The 26,658-nt window shown below is 37.2% G+C and overlaps 1 protein-coding gene and 1 long non-coding RNA gene across 11 annotated transcripts in view; one reads left to right on the forward strand and one right to left on the reverse strand.

Annotated features, from left to right (window-relative positions):
* Nucleotides 1–11,307: 11,307 nt before the first annotated feature.
* Nucleotides 11,308–26,658, reverse strand: part of SORBS2 (sorbin and SH3 domain containing 2) — a 156,107-nt gene continuing 140,756 nt past the window's right edge. For 7 of the 10 annotated variants that reach the window (XM_064652659.1, XM_064652665.1, XM_064652667.1 and 4 more), the window contains 3 exons: nt 16,621–16,670; nt 14,128–14,234; nt 11,308–13,336 (listed from right to left, as the gene is read on the reverse strand). In XM_064652659.1, the coding sequence (XP_064508729.1) occupies nt 13,275–13,336; nt 14,128–14,234; nt 16,621–16,670 (219 nt within the window). In that variant the 3' untranslated portion in view covers nt 11,308–13,274. Of the gene's footprint in view, nt 13,337–14,127; nt 14,235–16,620; nt 16,671–20,129; nt 20,238–22,836; nt 23,032–26,658 lie in introns of all 10 variants that reach the window. The other 3 variants (XM_064652664.1, XM_064652660.1, XM_064652658.1) reach the window with 2 other exon arrangements.
* On the forward strand, nt 17,518–18,542 carry LOC135413259 (uncharacterized). Its single transcript, XR_010430152.1, has 2 exons — nt 17,518–17,804; nt 18,301–18,542. It is a non-coding gene; the product is annotated as an uncharacterized LOC135413259 (long non-coding RNA).

Consider the following 26,658-nt stretch of genomic DNA (forward strand, 5'->3'; position numbering starts at 1 on the left):
TATTTCATTGTACTATAGGATCATTGGTGTTACAACTTTTTTACCTGCAGATATACATCCTCTGAATTTAATGGACATTCTATGAATGTATGTATAAAGTAGCTTCCTCAGAATCATAATGGAGTCTTTTGGTTTGTAGTATGACTACCCAAATGTTTGAAGTAGACTTTTGCTCTTTAGGTTGATATTTTGTTTGACTTTTTGCCAAATATTATTTTCTATCCAATGCAATGGAAAAAGTATAACCACTGTTTTCCATCCTCCCTCCTCCCCTGAAAACTGGGGGCAGGGAGGGAAGCTGTGTCAGATTTCTTCATGTCATTAAACTTTTTGGGATTTGGGAGCTGGGGTCACAAATTAGGCATTGGAATAGTAGCACTGTACACTAATCCACCATTGCATATGATGCCACCTCATTATCTTTGGACAATCAAACTCCTGTGCCCATGGCATGATGTCGTTTTCCATGTCGCTAGCAAGAGGCATTCTTCCTAACTCACATCAGATTATTTTTGGATGTCAGTTTCCTATTTTCTCTCTTAGTATTGCCCTGCCTCGATGGAAGGAAATGTTGTTTTCCTGTCAATTTGGCAGACCAAGAGTTGAAAAAAAAAGTTGTAAGGAGCAAATGTTTTAAACCAATTCATCCTTGTGACTTATGGAGTGCTCTGTTTCAGGCTGCAGAATTAGAATAAACCCTGGTACAGGAAGAAACAAACAAACAAACACGCAAACCCTCTTCAATGTCTGTATTTTAAGCCATAAACCTCCTGTCTTATTTCAGAACTTAGTCTATAACATAATAAACTAGTGGACTAATAATCTATAACATAATAAAATATTGGTCTAGGCCATTGTTTGGGAAGGTTACACAGTAACAGCCTAGGATACTAAATGGAGCCTGAAAATCACTTGCACATGTGGAACAACATGTACTGAAACTGGATTTCCAGAGGTGAAAGGTCAATGTTCCAAACTGCACAGCCTGTTTTCTATTTCAAAACTCATGGGTATATGGGAAGTTTTCTTATAATAAACACTACTTATTTTAAAACAGTTTCCCAAAGCAATAAGACTGTTTATGTACAGACTGTAGTTTTTCCTAATCGCATTGTTAGGGAGCAGGAATGGTTAATAATTTGGATCCCAGTGAATTTTCATGTCAGCTTTTGGTTGGATGCCTGATAAATTAGCAGTACCCTTAGTTTTTCCTGGCAAAGAAGAAATCCTCTCTCCTTTTCCTTGTAAGTGATATGACAAGCAGCTCTGTTATTCGTCTCTTGCATCTGGCAAAGAAAGGAGAAGTGGGACTCTAGTACTGCACTCCTCTCCCAGGCATTAAAAATTTCCAGGCTGTAAATACATGTGAGGTGGAGAAGGACATTCTTACAAATCCTTCCCACCTGCCCCAGCTTTGAAGCAGTAATTTAGGTCAACTGCCCTCTCATTGATAACATTTGGTTATCATTTTCACATCGCTCTGGTACTTTTCTCTGCTATTTAGGTTCTGAGTAGCAAACTGCAACTGATAGGCATTTTCTTAAACTTTTCTGTATGCAGGTCAAGAAGCCAGTAATGTCCTGTTTGTTTGGTTTTGGGGTTGTTTGTTTGTTTGTTTTTGTCCCCTCCCCCCAATTTTTCATCTGTCAAAGGTTCATTTGTTCTGAGAATACTATAGAAACTGAAGACTTAAACCTCACTTTTTTTCAAGAAGCTTCCTACTTGACAAGTGGGAAGTAGGTGTCTTAGAGCCCTTTGAAGCCTACATTAAGGATCTGTTCTAAACTAACAAACCAGTAAGTGGAAAGTAAATATTTCTGAAATGTGCCATTTCAGAACTGTTTCATAAACTTCTAAGCAAATTTCAAAACTTGTTTAATTACAGATGTGCTTGGTTTTCATTTCTGCTTTCATCTTCTCTGTTATTTGTGCATTACATGTGTGATTTTTTTTTTCTTGTTTTTCTTTTAATTTTCAAAAAATCTAAAGGAGCAGTGGAGGACACATAAAATAATGAATAGTGTTCAAAAAAAAAAAATCCAAAGAATATGTTGAATGGAATGAGATGCTGATCTCATATTAAGGCATTGAAGTACTGTTCACCTTAATTTTGAAAACTCATGTCTATAATCTATATTTGCAACTCTGTGTTTGCAAACTGACATATACATGTATTGACTTTCAGTCTATGTTGCTAAGATTCTGATAACTGCACTGGTTTCCTGAAGTGTTGCTTCTGTCATACTAATTCTACTTTGCCAGTTTTACAGGTGATTACATATTATTGTGACTAGGAACGAAATTTGTTGTCCTTCATTGGTTTGCTTGTGAGCCTGATGAAATGTCAGCTCATATTTTAATTATGGTTCCTGGCAAAAAAGGTATAAAGCACTTCTCAAATTTTGTGCTTTATTGATGCACTTATCTAATTTCACAATTAATTTTATGAGAGTTGAATGTTTTCTGAAAGGATATGTTTTCCTGCTGTGTATGAAAAAAGGTTTTCCCTTTTGTTCTGACAGCCTGTAGAAGTTCTGATGGAGAATCTTAAAGGTGACTGAGGAAGGAGTTGTTTTTCTTTTCAGCTCATTCACTCATCAGTGGTCCTGCTCCTTTTAATAGCTACAGTCAAACATCACCTCCAAATTTGGCAAGCTGATGCGTTTTTGAATTTAACGTTAAAGCCCATTTTGGCACTGGAAATGAAGTAAGCTCATTCCAAAGGAGTAAAGTTGGAGTGAAGTTAGCAAGGCTCTGTGCCAGCAGGTAAGTCCAGTATGCTTCATAAATTAATATGCTGGCACTTACATATTTTTTTTAACAATATAAGCTCTCTGATGTGCTTGCCATTCAACATTACCTGAACAAATAATGCACAGAAGTTGTTAGATTTCTCAAATCTCTTTCATGATGCATATTATAGAGCGACATTCAGGAAAGAGTCAAAATACTTCATTAGATGTGTAATGACATGTACCTACAAGAATGAAAATATACTTCTTCAGACACCCAGCAAAGTCTTATTTTGTATTTCTACAATAATTAGTCCTATTTCTTGATTTCATCTGTGATTTTATGCATTTAACTATTTAATCTTTAATGCTACGTGGAAACTTTAACCTTGTCTTTTCAGGAGAAAAGCTTATCATATTTACTAAAGGAATAGTGAAGGGATCAAGTGGGATCAAGACACTTGTTCTTTCTAAATTTTAGAGGTAAAAGGTAGCCATTTACCACTAGATTATTATCAATGGCTGGTGATAATTTTATGAAATGAGTTTTTCTCTGGTAGTGGCTATGAACAGGCATGAATGTGTGTTCTGACAGCTTATTGCCCCATAGACCACTGACAAGCAGATGTTGCTACCTTGCTTTTCAGCCCTGTTAGAAGCAGACGGGAATGCTTTTTGGTGGTTTTAGTAGTTTGTCTGAGATGCTTTGCACCAGTTGGTGTTGTTTCTCCACCCCAGGCATCTTGGGAGGGCAGAGACCGTAGAGCATTGACTATTGTTATGCTTTTCTTGGTGTGTGAGCTGAAAATGGGAGGTGTGCTTTTGTCCGTGTAGGCCAAAATACACGTATGAAAGCTTTTAGTATACCAGTGGTAGCTAACCATACATCTTTTCTTGTGCTGGATTGCATGATCCAAGTCAAGTATTAGCAATGCACAGAAGAGAAGAGGCTATCTGACAGTCTTTCTGGAGGAAGTAAGGTGATGAGGATCACGGAAATGGGCAGTGGAAGTGATGGAGATAACATCAGCTCTTTCAAAGTGGTATGTTATATTGTAATTCAGAAAATAGCAGTATTTTCAGATACTTAGAAGCTGTTGGCTGACTGTGTTTCAGGTATGACCCACTCAGCTTCTGGTGTGTACATCTTGTTTAGACATTGCATTCTTTCTTTTCAGACATGTATTTTGTAATTGCTATTCAAGTCTCATTTGTGGGATGTGAATTACTGCATCCACACTATTCTAAAGCTGACCCAAAATGCTGTGGTATGTTCCTTCTAAATTAGTTACAATTAACCTTTTTCTGTTCCTCAACTAACCAAGATAAAAGGTTACAGGAAAATAAATGTGTTGAGATTACCTATGCTGCTACTGGAGAAGGAGCTGATTCTATTCAGTAGCATTTTTTGTGACAAAAATTTCAGAGAATTTTGAAAACCTCAAGATTTTAAAAACAGATCCATAGTATAACCTGTGTGACTAGAGCAACCCATTGGACAGGAGGTAGTAGCAGTGCTTTTTGAATAGATTAGCGTTTTATCTAATAATTATTGGGTGACAAGAGAAAGTTTGTTCTTGGAGTGGTAGAACTGCCAGCTCAAGATCCTATCTATGTCCCCCCCATGGAAATACTTGTGTGTATGTTTTCTCCCTTCTTCTAGTTTATTTTGGTCAACTAAAGTTTATCTGGAAAAAGACCGGAATTGAAATGTCAAGAAAATAATAGTGATTTCTTGGTTAAAAAGAAAATGCATATGCCTGTACGGTTGTGATTTGCACTTTATTCCTGTTCTAAAACTTTAAAACTTTTTTCCCTGTCTATATTTTTAAATTATTATCTTCTGACTTATTGAGAATGTCTTACATTATATATAACAGATAATAAAAGTCTGGGAATGCTGTAACTATCTACAAAGTACCATTATGGAAGGGGGAAGAAAGGTGGGAGACAAAGCTGCTCATCATGTCTGGGGCTTCTTCTGAAGTTTTGCCCAGTTTTCATTCTGAGCAGTTCTTTTTAGTCCATGTCTTTATCCTGGGCTGTAAAATAGAGCTCTTTGATAGGGCTCCTCGGATATAAGAGAGCAGAGCAAAGTGCTTATATGCAACTGTACTCCAACAGTGTGAATGCTGTTGAGAATGTGTCTGGTGTTTCCCTTGGGCTTGCTACAGGTTTTTGGAGGGATGTAGGCAACAGAAGACTGTAAGGATTTGGACTATAGTCCATGGTGGTTCATCCTGTATCACTGTAGTTAACAGGATTTTCCATCAAACACTGTTTGTGAGCTTGTGTGCATTTGTGCGTGTGAGAGAAAGATATCTTTAGTAATAAGTATTTACAATTTTTCCATATCAGTCTACTGACCCAAGACCTCTATCTGGGAAGCTTAGAAGGAAGGGAAAACAAAAAAAAGGTCATTCTGCCTTAAGCCTGAAAGAATACATGGATTCTTTTTTCTAAATACAGAGCAGTCAAGTGTTTCTTCAAAGCATGTGTCAAACTTTTAGATCAATACCTTGACCTATTTTGTGGTTCCCAAGAGATGAGACTTCATACACAAACAAATGAGGAGATCACATGTGAGATCACATGTAAGGCCACAGTCATTTGTAGTTCTAGTGCCAAGCCTTCTGAGTACTTTTCTTTTAGAAACGGGTATCAGAATTTTTTTTAATATACAATTGTTGTTTTACATTCCATAAAGTACTGTGTTCAACATCTATTTTTCATTCAACTTGTGGCTGGGGTTTAGCATTTTAACAGCAGTTGCTATGGAAGAGTTAGCCATGTTTATTGGGTAATGACAAACAGCAACAGCTGAAAGACAAATATTGTATTCTGTTTTAAGTATAAGGTGGGCCCTGAGCCAGAGATTAGCAGCTTCAGAATGTAGACAGCCACAAAGCTGGATCCTTGGTCCTGACACACGCTGTAGTTACTCAGGCGTAAGGCTTAAATGTAGCTTATACTGTAAGTATTTCCACATTAAAATTTTGATTTCTTTCTGCTTGTTGAAAGGACACTGGTGGCTTGTCCAAGTCCATGTTTCTTAACAGCAAAAGCAAATACCAAATGGAAGCAAATAATTATGTGTTTTACACTTTGTCCTGATTAGAGTTTTTGCTTGCTTTTGTTCAGTGAATGTAGGGGTAAGTGCACAAGATTAAGAAAACATTTACAAAAAGTGGCTGTATCATGAGAAAGGATAAACTGCAGCAGGGACAAAACCAGCAAAAGCTTAACTAGGGCAAACTTCACATTTTATCAACATGTAATTAGTGGATCTGAAATGGTAGATGTGACAACTGTCAGATATGCATATCTAGTCTTAAAACTGGTATTCCTGCATCCCCTATTGCTATAATCCAGTATGTGGGGAGTTAATATAATTCATAACATAGCTGAGAATTTTTGCTTTTGAAGTTTGCTGGTATTGTAGAAATCCAGGCCAGAATTTGAGTGTAATTCCTCCATGGCTTTTCAAAGGGTAATCTCACTCTAGAAGGTGAAGACAGGTAAATCATGGTATTTACAGGTAATGCTTTGAAATGTAAGCAAATTCTCCTAACGAAATCCTCTGGAAATAAAGACTTGGAAACTGTCTTGCTTACAATCCTTGCTACCAACTCCCTCCCGCCAAAAAATGCCTGACGAACCAAACACCAAAAAAGCTGAAAACTAAAAGCCATTCAGAAATGCAAGATAAGTCTCTCTGAAGGCTGTTTTTTTTTTTCCTTTCTTGCTTGTTTGCCTCTGGGGCTGACAGGGAGAGAAGGTGGTAGAACAGGAGGGAAAAGTAGGATAGGTCGCCCTTCAGGGAGGGCATTTAGGAGGCCCATACATCTTGGAGGATTTCAGAAATTGCTTGACTTCTGTCAGGCTTGCCATAGATGTTTGTATCTTCCTCTGTTGATCTTACTCTTTTCCTAGTCTGGTCTGACTGTAATAGTTGCCTTTCTAAGGCTTTCCTGGGGAGTTATCATTTGTGGAAGCACAGGATGTGTGTGACAGAGGAAGAAGGTTGACAAGGTTGACTCCACAAAATAGGCCAGGTATCCTTTTTCCAGGGTCTGAAACAGCTCTCCCTGGTCTTGTCTGCCTCTAACATCCCAAACATCTCCCCTCTTTTTCCTCTAGTAACCACCCACCTCTCTGGTTTTGGTGTTTGGGTGTGGGTTTTTTTGTTTGTTTGTTTGTTTTTTGGTTTGGTTTGAGTTTTTTTTTTTTTTTTTTTTTTTTTGAGAGGAGGTGGTTGAAACATCTGCTATTTCTGTATCTGAGGGACAGGATGTGCCTATGAATGTATGTTTATAAGTGACATAATTTATTTTAATCTAGTGGGTTTTTTTCCCCCGCACTAAAGCAATGGTTAACACCTTAAAGGATCAAGGACCTCTTAGCACAAGGCTTTCTGTCTTGAAGATTCCTGTCTCAAAGACTGCACTGTTTGTGTCCCTGAAATGAAATAGATAAACAAAGAAAGTGTGTGCTGCAAAAAAAGAAAAAAGTTTGGATAGTTAGCAGTAATTTCAGGATGCTGTGCATGGAATTTATCAGTGATGCGTGCAACTGAAAAGTCAGTTTTCTGTAACAGTTTAAATACCAGCAGTTTTGTAATTAAAGCTGTGACAATCAGAAATTATTATCTGATACTGACATAAGTTTGGCTCAATTGCTTTCTCTGACTACTCTTCTTTAAAACTCCTTTTGACTTAAATGGTAGGTACAAAAATTATGCACCCCTCTGTAGCAGTATGCTTGCTTGAGAACATAAGTATGGATTGGTGGCTAGAAGCAAGTTTTTCTATGTGTCCTAGATGATTCCCTGTGGTTTTGATGGCATATGGCTTTCATACTTTCTGCTTCAGATGGTGTGTAGTGCTGCTTTGTGTCCTGTACCTTAGAATTGGCTGCAGGAGCAGATTAAGCGAATCTATAAATAGTTTCTTGAACTCTTCCATGGCATAAGTATTGCTCTTTACTACCCCAGACATACTGGGCACATTAATGTGTCTTCTTTTATGGTGTAAGGAGGGAGGGGTTCATTCTCACCTGTTCAAATGCTTCTAGTTACGTGTGAAAAAAATCCCTATCTATAACAGATGAAATTGTGGTAGTGTAAGGAAAGCCTCTGGTGGGTATTAAACCAGCTGGTATTTGTACATGTTTCACATTACAGTTTGAAGTATCAACCCGGGGAAGCATGAGTTGGGTCATTGCATGCTTGGGGTTTATCTAGCAAATCACAGCGACAGAAGCAGTGTGATGACCCACTTAGAATGACATGTTCGATCTCTTCAGTGTTCCCCATCTGCAGTGCCGGTTCCAGTTGTATGCTTAGCTCAGTGTTGAGAAAAAAAATCTCGATGCAAGTGACTGAAGGTTTGATAATTTTAATATAGCAGTCTATATCTTTGGTTCTTAAGTGGCACTTGTAGAAAGTCTTGAAATAAAATTACTCCATTTTATTTTAATGTAAGACAGCCAAAAAGTCTTGCTATTTAAACAGCAAACTACTGTTCCAGTCACTCGGAGCTAGAGCTCTGCACCTAAAGTGGACACACATGAATACAGGACCCTCTTGCAAAGGGAAACAGTGGCTCGTGACAGAAAGGTGAATCCCCTCCTTTTCTGAGGGAAGTATAAAGAGTCACTGTGTGTAACTCTCTGGTAATTCTTCACTGGTAGGAATAAATAATTACATTATTCTTGGGATGTTTTTAAAGTGGTTTACTGATTTATCTGATGAATGGAAAATGTAGGAGGATTACTTTGCTATTCGTTTATGTGGGTGATGAAATAATGGTTTCCAAGTTTGTTATGTGTTGGCAGCAGGAAAGATAAATTGTTGAGATGTGAGCGTCTGTACTGAGGATAAACCTAGCAACGCATTTCTGGTTGTCAGTCAACACTTCCCTCCCCTACCCTGGTGTCACTTGTGATGTAATGCCATCCTGCTGTAGCAGAACCCTCTGTGCTCCTGATCTGTAATTAACTGTGATGTCACTATACAAAGGCTGCTTAAAAAATTGCTATAGGATAGTTGTTATAGGCATTAAAGCTATTTTAGTGAGAATGCTTTCTACTTTCTGGAAATGTAAAATAGTCTGTTACCACAAAACTTTGCTCCTTTGTGACCCCTGAGGAAACAGAAGTTAAATACTCAAAGGCATAATTCTTAATACATTACACATGGGATTTGCATTGATGCAAATGAAACAGGAGCTGGGAGTCCCAGGTGCAGGTGCACAGTGTAACCAACCAGCACTTGCCAGTTAGGTACTAGAGAATGGAACTGTCTGCTCTGCTCTGTCATGGGAGCTGTTAAAGAAGTAGTTTCTGCTCTCTGCCTGCACTCATACTTTTCAATATAACAAAACCAACCCAAACTGGACATTCAGTTGGCTCAGGGCTTCTCTCTTGTTCAGCTTTAGTTTCAAGCTAACACATAAACTATTACCACTACTGTGGGATCTGACTTCAAAGGAGTTTGCTGTTAACTGGAGCGAAGGCAGGATTTCACCATGTAACTATTAATGCTGTAAGGGATTATACTTAGCAATGACCTAAGGTCCTTCTAGAGCTACTGACTTCATGCTTCCAGCTTCCCCATGGGCTCACACACTGCTTTTTCAAATGCACAGGAAGCACCTCGTGTTCCTGTCCTGGTTCTGTATATCAGCATTTAAAAGGCAACTAGTAAATGCCAGACATTGCAGAATGACAACATGCTTTGCTTTGGTGTGGGTGACAGAATGTGAGACCTGCTAGGGTGACCCTTTGCTTAGAGACATAGATCACTACCCTGAACTGCTCATGCATTAGTCTCCCTGGCTTGTTGGTATGTTATGGGCTTTCTTGTTTTAAGAAGCCTTTACCTCAACAGCAAATACACAGCTCACTGCAGAGTAGGCACTGAGACGAACTGGTTTTTAGGGATGCTGTGGTTTTGTTACCTATTCATCTGTTATGTAGCACGACTCTGTAACAGGCTTGATTTTATTGGACTGGCACTGACTTTTCTTAGTCTGCTAGCACAGCTGCTATGTCATAGCATTAAAAAAAAAAAATCCTAATAGAAATTAAGATGCAGGCTACATGGGCTGACAAGCGAAGAAGAAATTGGTTTGATCTCTAATTTTCAAAAAAAATCTGTGAATATCTGAGACTTTTAATTCATTTATTCTGGTCTCTTCCTAAATATTAAATTGGCTGGCCTCTAATTCCCCAGGTCTCTCTACCTCTGGCCTTAAGGACAAAGCACCACCTAGTCCTGTAGGGTCTCCTTCATGAGTTTATAAGGGCCTATACAAGGAAACTCAAAAATCCTTCAGTTTGTTCCTTAAATAGTGTAGTTGGGATTTCAGCAGACACAGTAGAATTGAATATATTGGTTTGTGTGGATATAACTTAAATATTTCTCTACTTTTTGTCCTGAAGCCCACGCTGGGTCACCGAGCAAACAGAAAGGACAAACCACACAATGTTTGATTGGTATTTGCTTGTCAGGCTGCAAGAGGAGATGCATGTGGTGACTTTAAGCAAACTTAGCATAGGAAGAACACATTTACTTCAGTGATACTAAATTAGGCCTCATCCAGATTGAAAGTGCTCTCAACATTGACGCTTCTTATACTGACGAAGGAGTTCCTGCTGGAGTTTTAACAGCAGTCCCACTTTCAGCTACACACAATTTATTTAGAGGTGTTGATGGTTTTCCATTTTCCAGCCCAGCAATCGTAAAGACAAAACTGAGCATGAATTGGACTCAAGGAAATGGGTTATTCCTGTCCAAATGCAGGTTGCTGTTGTACTGGATTTGTCAGTGGTAGAAACACACCACACACAGCATTTCAGAGGGGACAGCCTGGCAAGGGCAGCCAGTGTGGCATGGTGAAGCAGGACCAAAGAGCTACTCTGAGGCACTGGCAGTAACTGTGTTACCAGTCAGTGAAAAAAAAAAACAAGAACAACAAAACCCAAACAACACCACACCACCCTTCCCCCCAACACACAATCCCTAGAAGCTGCTACTTGCATATTTTGCCTCTTGTTGAGGGTTTTTTTTGACAATTGTTCCTTGACAGACAGATATTCCAAGTGTAAGATGTTCCCCCAATATCAGTGTTTTCCTTAAATCTTGTTCCTATGCTGTCACTTTACATGGGAGTTCTTGTTTTGCTTTTGTTGAAGGATTAGGATGTGGGAACTTTCACCAGGCATAATGAGTTTAACATAATGGGTTACCATTGTGTATTTTACCTTTGTGCTTCTGGAGTGAAGGGTTGTTCTGGCAACAGAAGAATTATCTCAAGTTATCACACGCCACGCAGAAAGTCCATAACAATGCTTTTGCACTCAAGTTGCCTTGGGGATAATGACATAGAAGTGGACCAACTGAGAGCCCTGAGGCCAATGCTAGTTGCCCATATATATAATTGGTGTATGCTTGATGGTGGGGTGAAAAAAAAATACAAGGAGAAACTATTTGCATACAAGCTTGAAGAGTTAAGCACTTTGCAATACTTAAGTAATGTATTACATGTATTTTGAGAAATGATGGGGGAAACAGTTGTGTACTCCAAGCAAAATTTATTAGAAGTCTATTCAAGAAAAGAAAAACCACAGAGACCTTTTGCTTGTAGGAATTCAAAGTCAGTTACCTGAAAGTCAGGTATGAAAAACCTGCATTTTTCTAAAATCAGATACAGAGTAGAAACAGTACTTTTTAAATATCACAGGCAACAGATATTTAAGTCTTCAATCATAAATGGCATCAAAGATAGGTATTAATTTCACAGCAAAGCTGCATGCAGATCTAGTTTAAAATTGAAAGCCTTTGAATATAAAGCTTTTGCCATGAAATCTGCAATAATAAAGGTATGCTGCACAAAGATGTTTCTTTACCTTTGTCTTAATGACATTTCTCAGTAATAAAGACATATGTACATTTAGATTTGGCTGGTAAACCATATTTTAATTAATAAAATTTTGCATAAAATGCTATCTTACAGAATTGCACTATCCAGATGTACTTATGGTAAACAGAGCAAGAAAAGAAAAATGCATTGAAATGTTCTGTATGTAAAGAGGGCAAAGATCAAATAAGGAACTTTTTTTTTTTAAAAATCAACAACCAAATGGCTCTGTACAAAAAAGCAAACATATGTACAAAATGCTACAGAGACTACATACATTTTGATAATTTCGATCCTTTACCCATGAGAAATGCAGCAGAAGCTTTTGCCATCTATAAGGTGCTGAAGAAACCAAATCTGAATTTTTATTTTATAAAGCCATAGCCATTATCGTCCTGTGCCTTAATTTTATTTGCTAATTTTATGCTTACCTTTGCTTATGGAAAATGTATGTTTTCAAATACTTTGTTTCATTCAGGAAAAAAAAAGAAAAAAAACACCTCTAAAATGTATCGGTTTTAATACTTGTGACTTTTTTTCCTGTCTAAATTCCTAAAAAGAATGTGTAACTTGGGTTTCATTAATATACATATACAAATATAGTGAAGTAAATCAGTACATGATACTTGTGAATATTTTTCAGGTGGCTATGTTAGGAAAAAAACCCCAAACCCAACAACCCATTGCACTAACACTGTTTACTTTCTGCTTATTAAAATTCCTGATATGTAAAAACACTAACCTCTCACATTTCATGTTGCTTACTATCACAACATTTTGATTGCAACCATTTAGTATCAGACATCAGTAGCAGGTTATTATTGTCTATGCTTATACCACTGTCTGTCTCTTCCTTAAATCCTCTTTCCCAAGTCTTATTGCCTTTTTCACTTCTCACCTTTTAACAGAAAACACTACAGGTTTGTTAGGGGAAAAAAAGAAAAAAAGATTTAGCCAATACCATTGCACCCGTTCAGAACACTTGCAGTTCTTCCATTTTTCACTATGCTTGCTTGAGATTTTACAATCACTGTGCATATGTTACAGCATACAAGTGCAGGCAAACAATCTATATTATAGTTTGTCATACATTGTAAACCAGTACAATAGGCAAACCCGTGATACAGCAAGTGGAAGCAAAAAATGCTGCCAAGCTAGTAAGAATGTGGAAACTCAAACAATTTTTTTAAAAATAGTAAACAGCAACTTTCCCCTGTATTACATGCATGCTGAAAAAATCCCACCAGACTTCACGGTAGTACCACAAATGTTCTAACCAAGCATAGTTTTTCCCCCCTTCCCCCCACCCCCCATGGCAATTCCTCTGGGTACCTGTCATCAGGCTTTTCCTATTGTGTTTCACATAAAAAGACTTTAAAGCAGGGAGTGTTTAAATGCTGAAATGATTCCTCTTGTCTCAGAAAAGCTTAGTTATTCACTCTGTGGTCGTTGCTGTAATACTGCTGGAACGGTTTGGCGGGTGGGATGGGATGAGGATGAACTAGATGGCCTCTATTTGAGACTGCAAGCAAGAAAACAGAAGGCCAGCGTAGCATGTTTTCTAGCAGCTTTATGCAGATGTGTTGCAGAGATGCAGCATAAATAAGTAGAAAAAAAAATTTCACAGCCTCTTGACATAGTTTCCAGGGAAAGTACCAAAGAATTTGGTTCTTCTCGAGGTTCCTGAAATTAGAAGCAATAAATGAAAGATGGGAATAACAAAAGAAATTCACTATGTAAGCATGGCCTTAAAATTTTTATGTTTAATATTGCACAAACAGAAATATCTACAGTTTCTTATGATATAACTTCAAAAAATTATTTTTAATTTCATTTGTGAGTTGTGAGTTTTAACAAAGTATAAATGCAGGGAGTGACAAGCAAATGAAGAGGCATATTTGATTAAATTGTTAGGTCTTGATTAAAAGCTGTTCTAAAATTCTTGGTACACAGAAATAATTTAATTTCAACAACATCAAGTCTATTTAAATAATTTGAATTTTTTTAAATGCAAAGGACTAGTCAGATGATTAAGTTAGCTACATGTATATGAGCGTTTATGAAATGATTAAGCTACTTTACCTAGGCCTGGTTATGAAATCTTTGTTTGTTCAGTAATACATGGTTCTCACAAGTAGTCAATTCTTTAGATGTATTCATGTGAGCAAGATTTAAATTACCTGGTCTTTATGAAGAGAACAGTAATACATAGGCCATTTTGTGTCATAAATGACAACAATGCTGTACAACAAACTGGAGACGTGTCAATTTGTGTCCACCAATTTCAAAAGATGAAAGGACAAAGTCACCCACTAATTTCAGTGGATTTTGGTTGGGATTTCTCCTGATAAAGCCAGGTTTAGGTTTATTACACTGAATAACAAAAATTAAGTTGTTTAAAAGCCACTTAACAAAGAGGGTAGCAAAGGTTAGGGGGAAAAAAAAAAGAAAAAAGCAACCAAATTAAAACATACCCACAAACCATCCATCATCACATTTTTCCATCACATCAATGACATCTCCCTCTCTGAGCTCCAATTCATCTTCATTCCTAGGAGTATAGTTATATAGAGCCTGAAACCTTAAATAGGACAAATGATGCATTTTAAAAAGAAGTAAGAGTTCCTTGCACCTTTGCTGAAGTAAAGGAGCTGGCTTAAACATTAACTAACAACTAACACTTCTTGCAAATAGACGGGAAAAGGATTTATTTTGCCTGATGGACTTGAGAGTTAAGAATTTACAGTAAATTAAGAAAAACTTCATTGGAAAGATCTGACACTAAAGACTGGGTTTGCTCCTCAACCAGTGGCTTTGAAAATAGATTTATTTCTTTAGCATTATTTTACAGTTGAGTCACCAAAACTGAGGACTATTAGAGGGGAGCCTACAGACATATTGGCACTGTAACCCTCCATGATCAGCATCTGAAACTGTGGCTCTGACCTTAAGCTCTCTGAAGCAAGTACCACCAGCACAAGTGAGGTGTCTGTGGAGGAGGGTGCCCAAGACAGCAGCTCACACACAGTCACTGTAACTGAGGGACCTCCCTGAGCTCCTCAGCTGCAAGTGGTGTGGCAAGCCTTTGCTCTGATATAAAAGAGGTGCTCTCCTCTATGGAGAAGGTGGAGCATAATTGCTATTTGGAAACATACAGGGGTAACCTGTTCCCTGGTTAAAGAGGTTTGAATCAAATCAGGGGACAAATGCATGGAAACTCAAACAGTATTCAGACACCGACCTGTGTCTCCACCTCGGCCAGGAGCTGCAGTTTGCAGATGTTAGTGGATAAATGGAAAGAGGTATGAGATTTTTTGACAGCTTTTAATTGAGGTTTTTTGAATTGAAAGAATGGCAATAAACTCTCACTAGGGGGAACTGAAGGCACTTGGGCTGACAGCCCACAGAAAGATTGCTGCATAAGCCCCTGAGTCCTGCAGAGTCAGAATCTGCTTTTTTTTTTTTTTTTTGTAAGCAACTGTGCCCCATATATGACTGACTGCATATAAAGAAGCAGGGTATAACTGCAGAAATTGTACAAAGGAAATAGTTTTAATTTCAAAATACTGAAGCAAAACATAATCATATCCATTCCTTCCCTCTTAATAACAGTTCACTGAGTTTTAAACCTTAATGCCATTACACTTCCCCCAATAAAAACAAAATAGCTTGCCAGTTGATGTATTGGTACTGAGTATTTCATTTAGCTCTGTATCATTCCAGCAGTTTTCATGGCTTAAATGAGATGTTTATTTTAGTAAAAAATTGATGTTCCTGAAAGTCCAACTTGAAAATCCTACATATAGAGTGGTGCTAATCTAAGACTTTCTTAAGTATGAAAACTCTACTATCATTAACAACACTGACAGAATACATATTCAAAGCAAAGAATGGTTCGTTGGCAATTTAATATATATAAATATAAATCTATATATTTAAATATATTTCTGTTTTTAATTTTAGGAATAAATAACTTTAGTCATGAACTACTTAAACAATATCAAACAAAATGAAATAGAAAATTATTGCTTACAAAACTGAGTTAGGTGCTTCAGTATGCTCAACAATACTAACATGAGCTTGTAGTTTCAGTGAGATTAAAACTAAAACGTCCTATTTTAATTATATATTGTCTGTGGCACAGCTGTTTGGTAACTTTTTGCCACTCTCTTCTGTCTTCAAGTGACTAATAGGTAAACTTTAAAATATTTTTAGATGTTAAGCCTTAGCTACATTTTTGAGAAATTATCTAATAGGGCATATGCTGAAGTGCTCTGATGCTAGAGGAAGAATGGCTACTGGTTTCAATGATCCTTGAAACAGGACCCAAATGCAAGACTTGAGGAAAAAAAAATATCTTGAAACAATCTTGCACTGAACTTGCATTTTAACAGTCAGCACTGAAGTATCCCAAGCATTTAAATTGTTTGTGAAAATGACTTGAGATCTAGGGTCTTCTTCAGTTTTCAGAAACACTTTCCTGTATCTCATATTTGAATTGCACTTGCAAATCACACCAAAAAGTGTGAGCCTGTGTTCCTGTGATCAATATATCGAGGTTTTTTTTTTTTCTCTATTCACATCCAGAACTGTTTCTGAATAATTTGCTTCAAGTCAGTAAAGCAGATGAATCAATGTTAAATCTTAAACTGTCATTCTGCTGAGATGTAAAAATGGAGAGAATAAAGAAGAGTCAAATTTTACTTTTACAAAATTATTACTCCTTTTAAGTATAGATGATGGGAAACTGTAAGTTGTCATGTCTGTCTGCATTTGATGTAAATTAAACAATTAAGGCTTTGCCCTCTGAGACCTTCTTCGATATCTTCTTACATCATCCATTTTTCTGTAAGCAATCTCCAAAATCTCTTCATAATTGTACTTGGCAAGTTAACAAATTATCTGATGATGTGCTGGCTATTGCTTAAATGCTAGGTTTTGGTTTAATAGATAATAAGTATACTTACGGTTCCCCCCCACTGTGTATGTTTTCATGAGAAAGCACAGGGCGCTGTGGCTGAAATGAAATGATTTGAAATGTAATAAAGATTTGTAGTTTAAGGTCCAAATAATTGGATAGGGGTGTGACACACAGTTGCTCAAGAGTTCATATTCTACCTTGTGTAAAACAACGGCCCATTCTGTTCCCCCTCCAATAAATTCCTAAGAGACATGACAAACAACTAAATCTTGGCAGGTTTAAAGATCTGATTTTTGGAAGCCATAATAACAACTAAACAAACTGTGAACTTTATCAGTCCATTCTATTTATAGTACAGTATAAAGTTGGAGTAGAACCTTTCAGCCTCTTCACTGTGAAACAGAAATAACATTAGAAAAATCAGATGCAATGGCTGAACATCATACATTCTTTGCATGAAGTATATTTTTAGATAAGCGGAAAAAATCTCCTATACTTAATGGCAGAATCCAGAATATTGATAGACAAAAACCATACCGATTTACATTACACACACACAGAGTACTAAGTTGGCAGGCATAACATGCTAGGCTTTAATTACTTCTGTTTCATCTCAAGCCATGCAGGCTGTTGGGAGTCGAAGAACAAAAAAAATACATTTAATTGTGTGAAAATAACAATTAACACTTTTACTTCAGCAGAAAAAGTAGTTTGTATTTCCAGTGCAAAGCTTTATGAAAGGAACTATGTTCCTTCTTAACGGAGCATTACCCACCACTAATATTCAATAAATCTGGATGCAATGGAAATGAAAAATATTAACCTCCTACAGAAACCATATCCTGCTCAGAAAGTTATTGACTTATACTGATTAGAATCTGGCTGGGGCCAGAAACAACACAGGAGCAGGTGCTTGGGAAAGCTCTTGATGTGAGCGGGGATCATATTTGCTGATGACTGAGGATGCCTTAAGGTCATGATGTAGAGACAAGTCCGGGAACCATATCTGTTTTAGAAGTGTGGATATCAAATATTGCTCATAGCACTTTCTTTCATGAATTGAGCAAACTGTAACCTGATCTTTAAGCCACGGAATTTGTCTTATTGCCCCATGATTCTCTCTTGATTTGCTTATTTCAGTTCACTCTTGAAGATGATAGAGTCTTCAATGAGAGAAGGCAGCAGTAAACAGCCCAGAGTCTGATAAAAGAAACTGAATAGAAGAACACTGTACATAGTTTGTTTTTTGTTTGTTTGTTTTTCTCCCTTTTCCCTCTCAACATCTCCAGAAGACATTAAAGAAGTTAAATTTCTTTTCATCAGTTTGTATGTGTACATGCAGAAAGTATTGTGAACAGTCTACACTTTATCTTTACAGTCTATAGAGTGCAACTTTTAAAAGGTTCCTAAAAATGCAGGCAGGAGAATTACAGACTTTTAATTTGTATTATTGAATGCTAAATGGGAAAGAGGTTTTCAAAGTAAAAAAAAGAATTTTCTATACTCTTTACTGTCTTCTCTCCCTCATTTAACTCTCCTCTGCTGGTGTACAAAAAGTTGTGTAATTTTTATCAAAGAATCCAACAGTAAAGATCGTAAATTAAATAGTTCTTAGTTAACCTCTTTCAATGGCTGGCTTGTCAAACAAGAAGAAAATAGTCCATTGGGCAGAATGCTTTGTATTTAGACTGGAATCTGACCTTATTTTCTGCTAATCTTTCATCAGGTCTGTAACTGAGCTGACTGCCACAGATAGTCAGAGATGCAAAAGAACTCAACTAAGGTTAAGGATTTTTCCTAAAATGAAAATCAACATCCTAAAGAATGCTACAAATGATACAATGCTTTGAACATAATACCGAGACAGGAAGAAACTGGGTAGGTCAGTATTATCTTCTTTTTCTGCATATGCTTCATAAAATGAATTAACTACTGTAGAAAAAGATAATAAAAATCAAGGTGACTAAAGATTTTCAACTGTATGTTACTGCCACAGAGAAAACTTTGACAAAATGACAATCTTGTGAAAATAGGGTGAAGTAAATGGTGGTATGTCTGAAGAGAGGGACCTTGGAGTTCACTCACTATTTGAATACATTCCACAATAATACCCCAGCCAACATCCAGAAGCTTTCAACCTGTTTTCTTTCCCTAAGATCTCATTCCCATATACAGTTACATTAGCTAGATAGGGGACTGTTGCAAAGACTATTTCTAGTTTTCAACTACTCCTCAGTTTACTAGAATATCCTGTTTCCTGGAAAATACTGCAGGATCTAATCCCAAAAACATTAAATGTGCAATCAAGTCAATGGTCCCAGTTGTATCCCTGATTTTCATGCATGATTAATACACCCTTGCATACAATAGTTCCGTACAGTCCTGAGCATGCAAATTAGGTGCATGATTTGTGCTCTTGTAGTTTTGGAATTAAAGTAATAAATACATTAACACATTGACCAATACACTTCTCTTAACATACTGGTTACATGTCATTAATCTGGAGGAACATGCAAAATTAATATAGGGCTTAATCCCTTTTTTATGGATCTCACTCCTAGTTGGACATTCTGTGAGATGATGTTGGTCCACTACTACAAGAATCCTGGCCTTCCTATCTATGATTGAACTGTCTTTCTTCATTGATGAGGAAAGCACTGTCCCTTCATACCTGGTAGTAAACACAGGCTTGCCAAAAAGCCAAGCTTTGAAAGTTACATAAACCTACATATCTTAAACTAAAATTCAAATTTTAAAAAGGGAGCCACCAGAAAGATGATCACCTAAAATCAGCAGGAACAGTGTGGAAAACAGTTCATCCTATTAACTGCTTTAAGAGCCATATGTTAAGAAAACAATGCAAAGAATAATTCAGTCCTAAATGAAAGTAAACTATAACCCATAAATTCTCATTCTCACAATAGTTTAGGTTGTGTAAGTTTTTTTTTTCCTTTCCATAGTGCAGATCACCTTTTTGAGGAAAGTCCATGCAAACTCTAAACAACCTGACTTTCTGGCTAGGTAAAATTGTTACAGTTATGTTACAGATAGGAAGGGAAAGGCTAAAGGGTATAAAAGGCTGGAATGACACTGCTTGGATAAAGAGAACAGTATTGAGTGAACATCATACCACAGCAAAAAAGCATTTTGAAAAATAAGGACATGGATTCAAACCTAAGAATTCAGTCCATATACATGCAATAAATTTTTGACTCTTGGAAGCTGTAATTTTAATAAACTAGGAATGCTTTGAAAGAGAGGAGTAATTTTAATAAAATCAGGCTAAATATAAAGAGCTTTGATCTCTTACATCTTGTAGCACTGGAAATACCATGCAGTACTGCAGAGATACAATACACTAATGGATTTATATAATGAGTTTTGGCACACACAGACCTGTTGCCTTTACTCAGACATAGCACAGAAGCACAACAGAAAGAAAACAGAGCATACTGATAGTATTGAGACACTTGGGCAAAAGCAAAATACTGCTAGACACTGAGCTCCTTGTCCATGGAAATGCTGTTATTGCACACTGGGCATCCAGTACCATACCCTGTGTGAATAGCTGTGACCTCTGACAGGTGAGCTGCAGGATCTCTTAGTCATCACTGGGCTACGAGGAGGTTTACCCATAACAAATCTCTCTCTCTTTAAATTAGCCTAGAAGAACCACAAAAACTATGTCAAGTGAGAGTTTAAGAATGAAGCATCATGGGATTTTTGTTCCTTCATTCATACATGCAAACCCAACATGCTTTTCTTGATAACAAAAAGCAATGAGTTACAGGTAGAAATAGGTACTATTAGTACACAGTATTTCTATTGTTGCTACTGTATCTTTTTTCCAAGTTTTGCTACTCTGGCACATGCCCTTACATGTAACAGTTATTCCACATGTACCCCTGAAACAGCTCAGTTGGTAACACAGAAAAGCTCAACAGTATACAACAAATGTTGTAATTCCTTCTTGTTAAACAGAACACTTCCCTTAAATTTGCATTGAGAAAGCAAGTAAATACTTGGTGGAATGTACTTCAAGAAAATATCCTCGTTTTGTTAGCATTGCTATAAATCAGAAAAATATTTGTCAGAATTCAGTTCTTAAGGGGTGTGTGTTCAGCAAATGTGAATTCTCAGGGGCAGGGGTGAGCTGGGGGGAATGTGAGGGGAGTGGAGTGATGACACTGAAAACCTCTTCTATGGTATTTGTGACTGTTTGTCAGTAGAGTGTGACAAGATAGAAAAACAGCCTCCTCTTAGAGGGGTGAATAACAATACCAGCAACAACAATAACAACAATAAAGGATACCAAGAGAGACCAAGGAGCTAGAAAAATGTCAGCATTTCTCCTTGGGACATGTTTTCAGAATTCTTCTTTTGGAGGACACCCTCCCACCAACATGGTGCAAAGTGACATTTCCCACCCATAGCTCCTTGTATTCCACTGTCCAAATCCCTGGTCATGCTTTAGATTTGAGCCACATTCCAAATATATCTATGTACGCACATATACGTATGTATATGCATGCATTTTTACATCAACAAAAATTACAAAAGTATCAGTTTACAGCTTCAAGAACTCTCTGAAGAACCTCCCTTCACGTATGAAATTTGAGTCCTCAAAATATCTTGTGTTCTTTCTGCTGTGTCAGTAGAGAGCAGACCTTAATGATGGGCAACATGCATAAAGAGAAGAGGATAGGAACTGTCCTGTCTTCTCAAGCCCAGCCTGGCGACTAAGCAGCAAGAAATGATGCCAGCCAAAACCTGCTTCACTTATTTTAATCCAACTCTCTATCTTGGCAATGTAGTCAGTGTTGACTGCTGTGTTGCTTACCCTTGGGAGGAAAAGATTTATCTCATTTTAGAAATACTGTACAAAAAAATCTGTCACTGGTAAGAGTGCATCTAATAATTTTGAAAATTTTCAAATAGGTAAGTATATACTGATTAAGTTTATAAAGGAATCTGTTCCTGAGATTTAAAAAATAATCCAGATTTGAAATGGTTTGAAAACAATAATTAAGACTGAGAACTCTCTAACAAAACACCAGACCTTCCATTCTTCTGGGTACTCGGGTTCTTGTGTCTGTAAGATGGAATCATCCCCCTTGGTTAATTAATGTCTTGCCTCCTGCCTTGTCCATTTAAGAGCAATACACTGCCTAGGAGGTTCCCTGGGGCAGATATTTTAACTCTCAAAACAGATATTCCTTCTGTTTATTTTCAGCTGGGATTAACATACCTTGCTCAAACAAGAGCAAAGAATAAGAGGGTCACCTAAAAAGAATTTCAGTGTAGGTGAGGAATTTTCTGAATTTTGCTCCTTAGGCTAAGCAAAAGCATCAAAAGCACTGCGCCAACTGATAAATTATTAAAAGTTGCAAAAACAAGTGCAGTACTCTGTTTTACTCTTTCTTTGAGGTGGAATGTACCTAAGCCCATGACAGATTCATGCCCAGGAAAGAAGCCTTATGTCTCTTCCCTGTATCCAAAAAATCCCAACAGATGTGGTGGATCTTAAGATTTCCTTAAGTCCATTATGTCTGTGTTTTCTGTGAATGCACGTTGTAAGACAGGACAGAGTAAAAAAAAAAAAAAAAAAGGCAGGATTTCTGGCATAGATGTAATGATCAGCCTTCTAGGATAGCTTCTTTTTGCATGACATTTTCCCCTTTTTATGAGCAAATGAATTCCCTGGAAGTCAGCACTGGAAATTAACTTTGTCTACCTAGAGCGACTCAGTTTTCATATTTCTGCCACAGAGCTGCAATGATGACACAAACTGTAATCCTGAAGAGGGAATAATCTTTGTCCAGTCCTTGACTAACAGAATTGGTATTTAGAACACGACTCTGCAGTGATGCTTTACTGTGAAATTTATGACTGTTCTTCCAGGCATTGCCTTGAAATTGAAAACACAAACAGAAATGTTACCTAGTTTCTGCATACTTGAATACAATTCTGTTCTGTTCAATTAAATGAGTTACTCTGTTGTCCTGGTATTGACTAGAAATTGAGTTGAAGCTTTCTGCTTCCCTGTCAGTGGTATCTCCTTAAGCCATTTCATTGTATCATAATAGTTACAGTTTTACCTTGTTTCATTTGAAGAAGGCTTATTTTAATACTCCATGTGTTATGTTATTTAATATTAGTAAACAAAACAGTACATTTGAAAAGATCAAACTCAGTGTTAGCCTTGCAGTTATTTAATATACATGAAGATTTGCAACAATCCATAATCAAGAGGTGCAGTTACCTTTAACTGTGGTGAGTCTTTCTCTTGCTGATGTAACGGTTTAGAGAGGAGGGGAGGTGGGAGGGAAGCAATAGACAGGTATGTTGGAGGAACGGAGTGGAAAGTAGGTGCCTTGGCAGAGTGAAGTGGAAGATTAGAAGAAAGGTGGAAAGGAGGATCAGAGTCTTCTGATGTTCCCACAAAATGTAGAGCTGGCTTAAATGTTTAAGAAAAATGAGAAGTTGTGCTATAAAACCAGCTGTAAAGGATGTCAAATGCTCAATAAGGAGACATGTAACTAATCTGAACAATCACAAATGTCATGCTAATTTTACTATTATTCAGTCTACATTTCTGGAAGAGATTTCTCAGAAATCACAAAAATGTTGCCATTTGTGGCCACGGATTTCACCTCTATTCTTACGTTTTTCTCCTGTGTTTTTCAGGTCAAATAAGGGTACAGGTAGTCTGCAAAATCTTTCTAATTAACTAGTTTTACACTTGGCCAAAAACATACTGTCCTAAGCATCTGATTTGCATGTTGACAGCCAAAGCACCTGCCTGAACAGTCTGTTGAAGTGCTGGACAGGAAAAAAGTCTCTTCTAAAACTTTGCCTAGAAACCACACAAATAGCGGTATTGTGGCATTTAATGGCCAGCACACATTTGGGATAGTTCAGTGATGTGCTGTCCCAAAGAGGAACTGGGGAGGGTTTCAGGAGGAAGCATTTGTCTAACTGCCAAACATAATCTGATTCGTTATTATTAGTCATGTTCTCGTAACAGAGCCTGCTATAAATATATCAGCTGGTGAAGTGACACATGTGAAGCACAAACCGCAGGATCTCTGCAGGAGGCACGTCCCTCCCTCTGGAGAACTGGGGCCTTCTGGCTCAAAAGGGGCAGCATGTAATGGGACAGTGAGGAAAATCGTTCACTGGCTTTTTACATCAGAAGCTCAATGGCAACCAACAAGGACAGAAGGACCAGCACAACTGATACATTACAGAATTTACAGCAGTGCATATGCTTGCTTCTGAGAAGGGACTATCCCTTAACACTGACAATTTTTAATCATAGAATGGTTTGGGTTCAAAGGGACCTTAGTGTCTAGTTCCAACCTCCCTGCCATGGGCTGAGACACCTTTCACCAGATCAGGTTGCTCAGAGCTCAGATTTGTCGAATGCAATTGCACAAAGCTGTGCCTGTGCACGATACAAACATGTAAATATAAGAAAAGGCAGAGAATACTTATACTAAGTTATCTGAATAGAGAACCCAGGTATTTCAGAAATTAAAATACCTTATCAATATTTGGTGAATTGTATCCTTCATAATAATCCATAGAACCTCCTCCACTTGCTACTGGGAATTCTAAACTGTCATGTACCAGATCCTCCTCTATATAGAGTCTTGTCAGTTCTTCTGTTGTGTCTTGTTCTCCTTCGTAGAAATCTGATTCTTGAGGCTTTGACTGATCCCCTATATTAAGTGACAGATCTGCAGTAAAGATTTCCTCTTCATTTTCAGCATTTGTAGCTAGCACTCTGGACATGGAACCACCTTCATATGGTGAAGGGATGTTACGGATAGCGCCAACATGTTCACCTTCTCTTGTAGTATCTAACAAGTCTCTAGGTACTTCAATAACTAAAGGGTCAATTATACCTCTCAAGTCTTTATCTTTTCCTGATTTGGTATTGTTGCTGCCATGCTTATATGCTATGTCATGAGATGAGTTGGCTGAAGATGATACAGAGGTAGATACAAAAAAGGACAGAGGAAGAGCTGTAGAAGAGCTGAGAGACACTTCTGTATTTGGAATAACATGACCATCCTTAACTTGGTGAATGCTATTACCTGGGGATATTGCTACAGTTTGAGAGGTTGACAATGCCAAAGAATTGAGTTCTTCTAAGTCACAAAGAAAACTGTCTGGAACTGATGGAGAAGTTAAGTTGCATGTGCTTGAAGGCGAAACACCAACAGTCCTTGAAAACAAGTCACTAGTGGCAGCCTGGAGAATCTTTTGATCAATGTGTGACCAAGAGGAGGAAAGTTGTCTGGAAAGTGAGGACAGTGCTTGGGAAGGCAACTTCAAAAATAAGAACAACATGGGAATTCAAATAAATAAGCATGACAGAGAATTAGGATATATGTAAACTGAAAAAGAAAAATGTCTGTGTGATCATCTGGATTACAGGGTACAATTTCAGTGACCATGGGTGTCTGAAATCACTACTACATGAATCAGAACAGCAGGAAAGACATTTGAAACATGAAACTGTATCAGGTTTTGGCTTGAGGCATAAATGTCAGGCATTAAGACAGAACTGAATCATTACATTCATGAAGGCAACTTGCATTTGATCTGCTAAAGTTATGTTATTTATGGTGCTCTGTTAGTGAGCCTGTCACAGGTTATTAAATCATACAATTAATATTAACAAATTTTTCCCCGAACTATTACTATTATTTTGAGAATAGCACTTGCAGAAGTACATTTCAGGTGTCATTAAGTATTTCTTTTAAAGTATAAAAACTGAAGTGATTTCCAATTATTCAAATTTAATACTTCTACTTTTTCTTAATACTTCCAGGTAAATGTTTAAGAAACATCTTTAATATATTGCATACTTTTATTAAGGCATGAACAGCTACAGAATGCATTTTTTTTTCAAAAGTAACCTTAGTTCCAAAATGACATCAACATTTGTGAAAGGTACATTCAATTCAAACTGAATGTAGGCAGTCAACAATGCTTTTAAAATAGTGACAGCACAGTATGCAGCAGTATATTTTGAGTATCTGTACACAATATTGATTGAAGTATCCTTCTGGTAAAAGAAACGTCCTTTTCTAAGAATGAGAGACTGGTGAGTCATACGTACACAGCATCAGTAGATATCCATTGCTTCAGTAAATACTGAAAATGCATTTTTGTTACTATTAACCCTCAAAATTAAAACTGAGTGAAAAATATTTTTATCTCATTGTTACAACTATCCAGAATAATTAGATGTAATCTCCAAGTTATCTGGACTACTGGAGACTTTAAGTATTAATGTGCTATTTCAAAAGTCTAAATTAATGTGGCAGAATAGGAAGGTTAATTTACTTACCTCCTGCTTGAGTTTTCTTGAGGCAAATAGCTTTATTTTATAGTTAGACAACCTTTGTTACAGAGTCTTCTGTAACAAAGTAAACAGTATAGACTGATAACAACACAGCCTGCTAAAACAGAGCTAGGCTGTTACAAGCAATACTCAGTCTCTTTACCTCATCTTTCCTCTCAAACAAGAGCCTCTAACATATGGTATTAAGGTCAATAATAATGCAGAAGAGACATTGCCATTTTTTAGTTTCCCATGGCTACAAGCTTGCACTAGGTCTAAAGATACAGATGGACCAGGCAAAGCCAAGGACAGCAAAACTTGCTCCTGACTTGTATTGCTTATTTATTTTATTGCCATTAGGCCAGAGAACTTTAGTGCAATTGCTCTAGCAATCTAGTGATATGTGGTAAGAAACTCCAAAGGAATAGGAAAAGTGGTATCAGTAAGTGTGGTGAACTCCAGAACACTTTCAGGGCTCCTGTAGTTCTTCAGGAACAACATGTCTTCTTACATGGTATTGCCATTTCTGAATACAGTTTAATTCAGAAACAAGATGTCTGTCTAAGAGTTTCAGTAGAAGTTTGGAGGTTTTTTTTTAAACTTATGCTAGAACCCAGTGATGGCATGTTACAAGGAAGGCTTCTTCCAATTTAGTCCCCTACAGAACTAATTTAGTAATAACTAAATAATAGTGGCAGCACGGTTTTGTAATATGGATATAAATGC

The sequence above is a fragment of the Pseudopipra pipra genome, chromosome 4 (genome assembly GCF_036250125.1).
Source record: "Pseudopipra pipra isolate bDixPip1 chromosome 4, bDixPip1.hap1, whole genome shotgun sequence".
NCBI classification, from domain to species: Eukaryota; Metazoa; Chordata; class Aves; order Passeriformes; family Pipridae; genus Pseudopipra; species Pseudopipra pipra.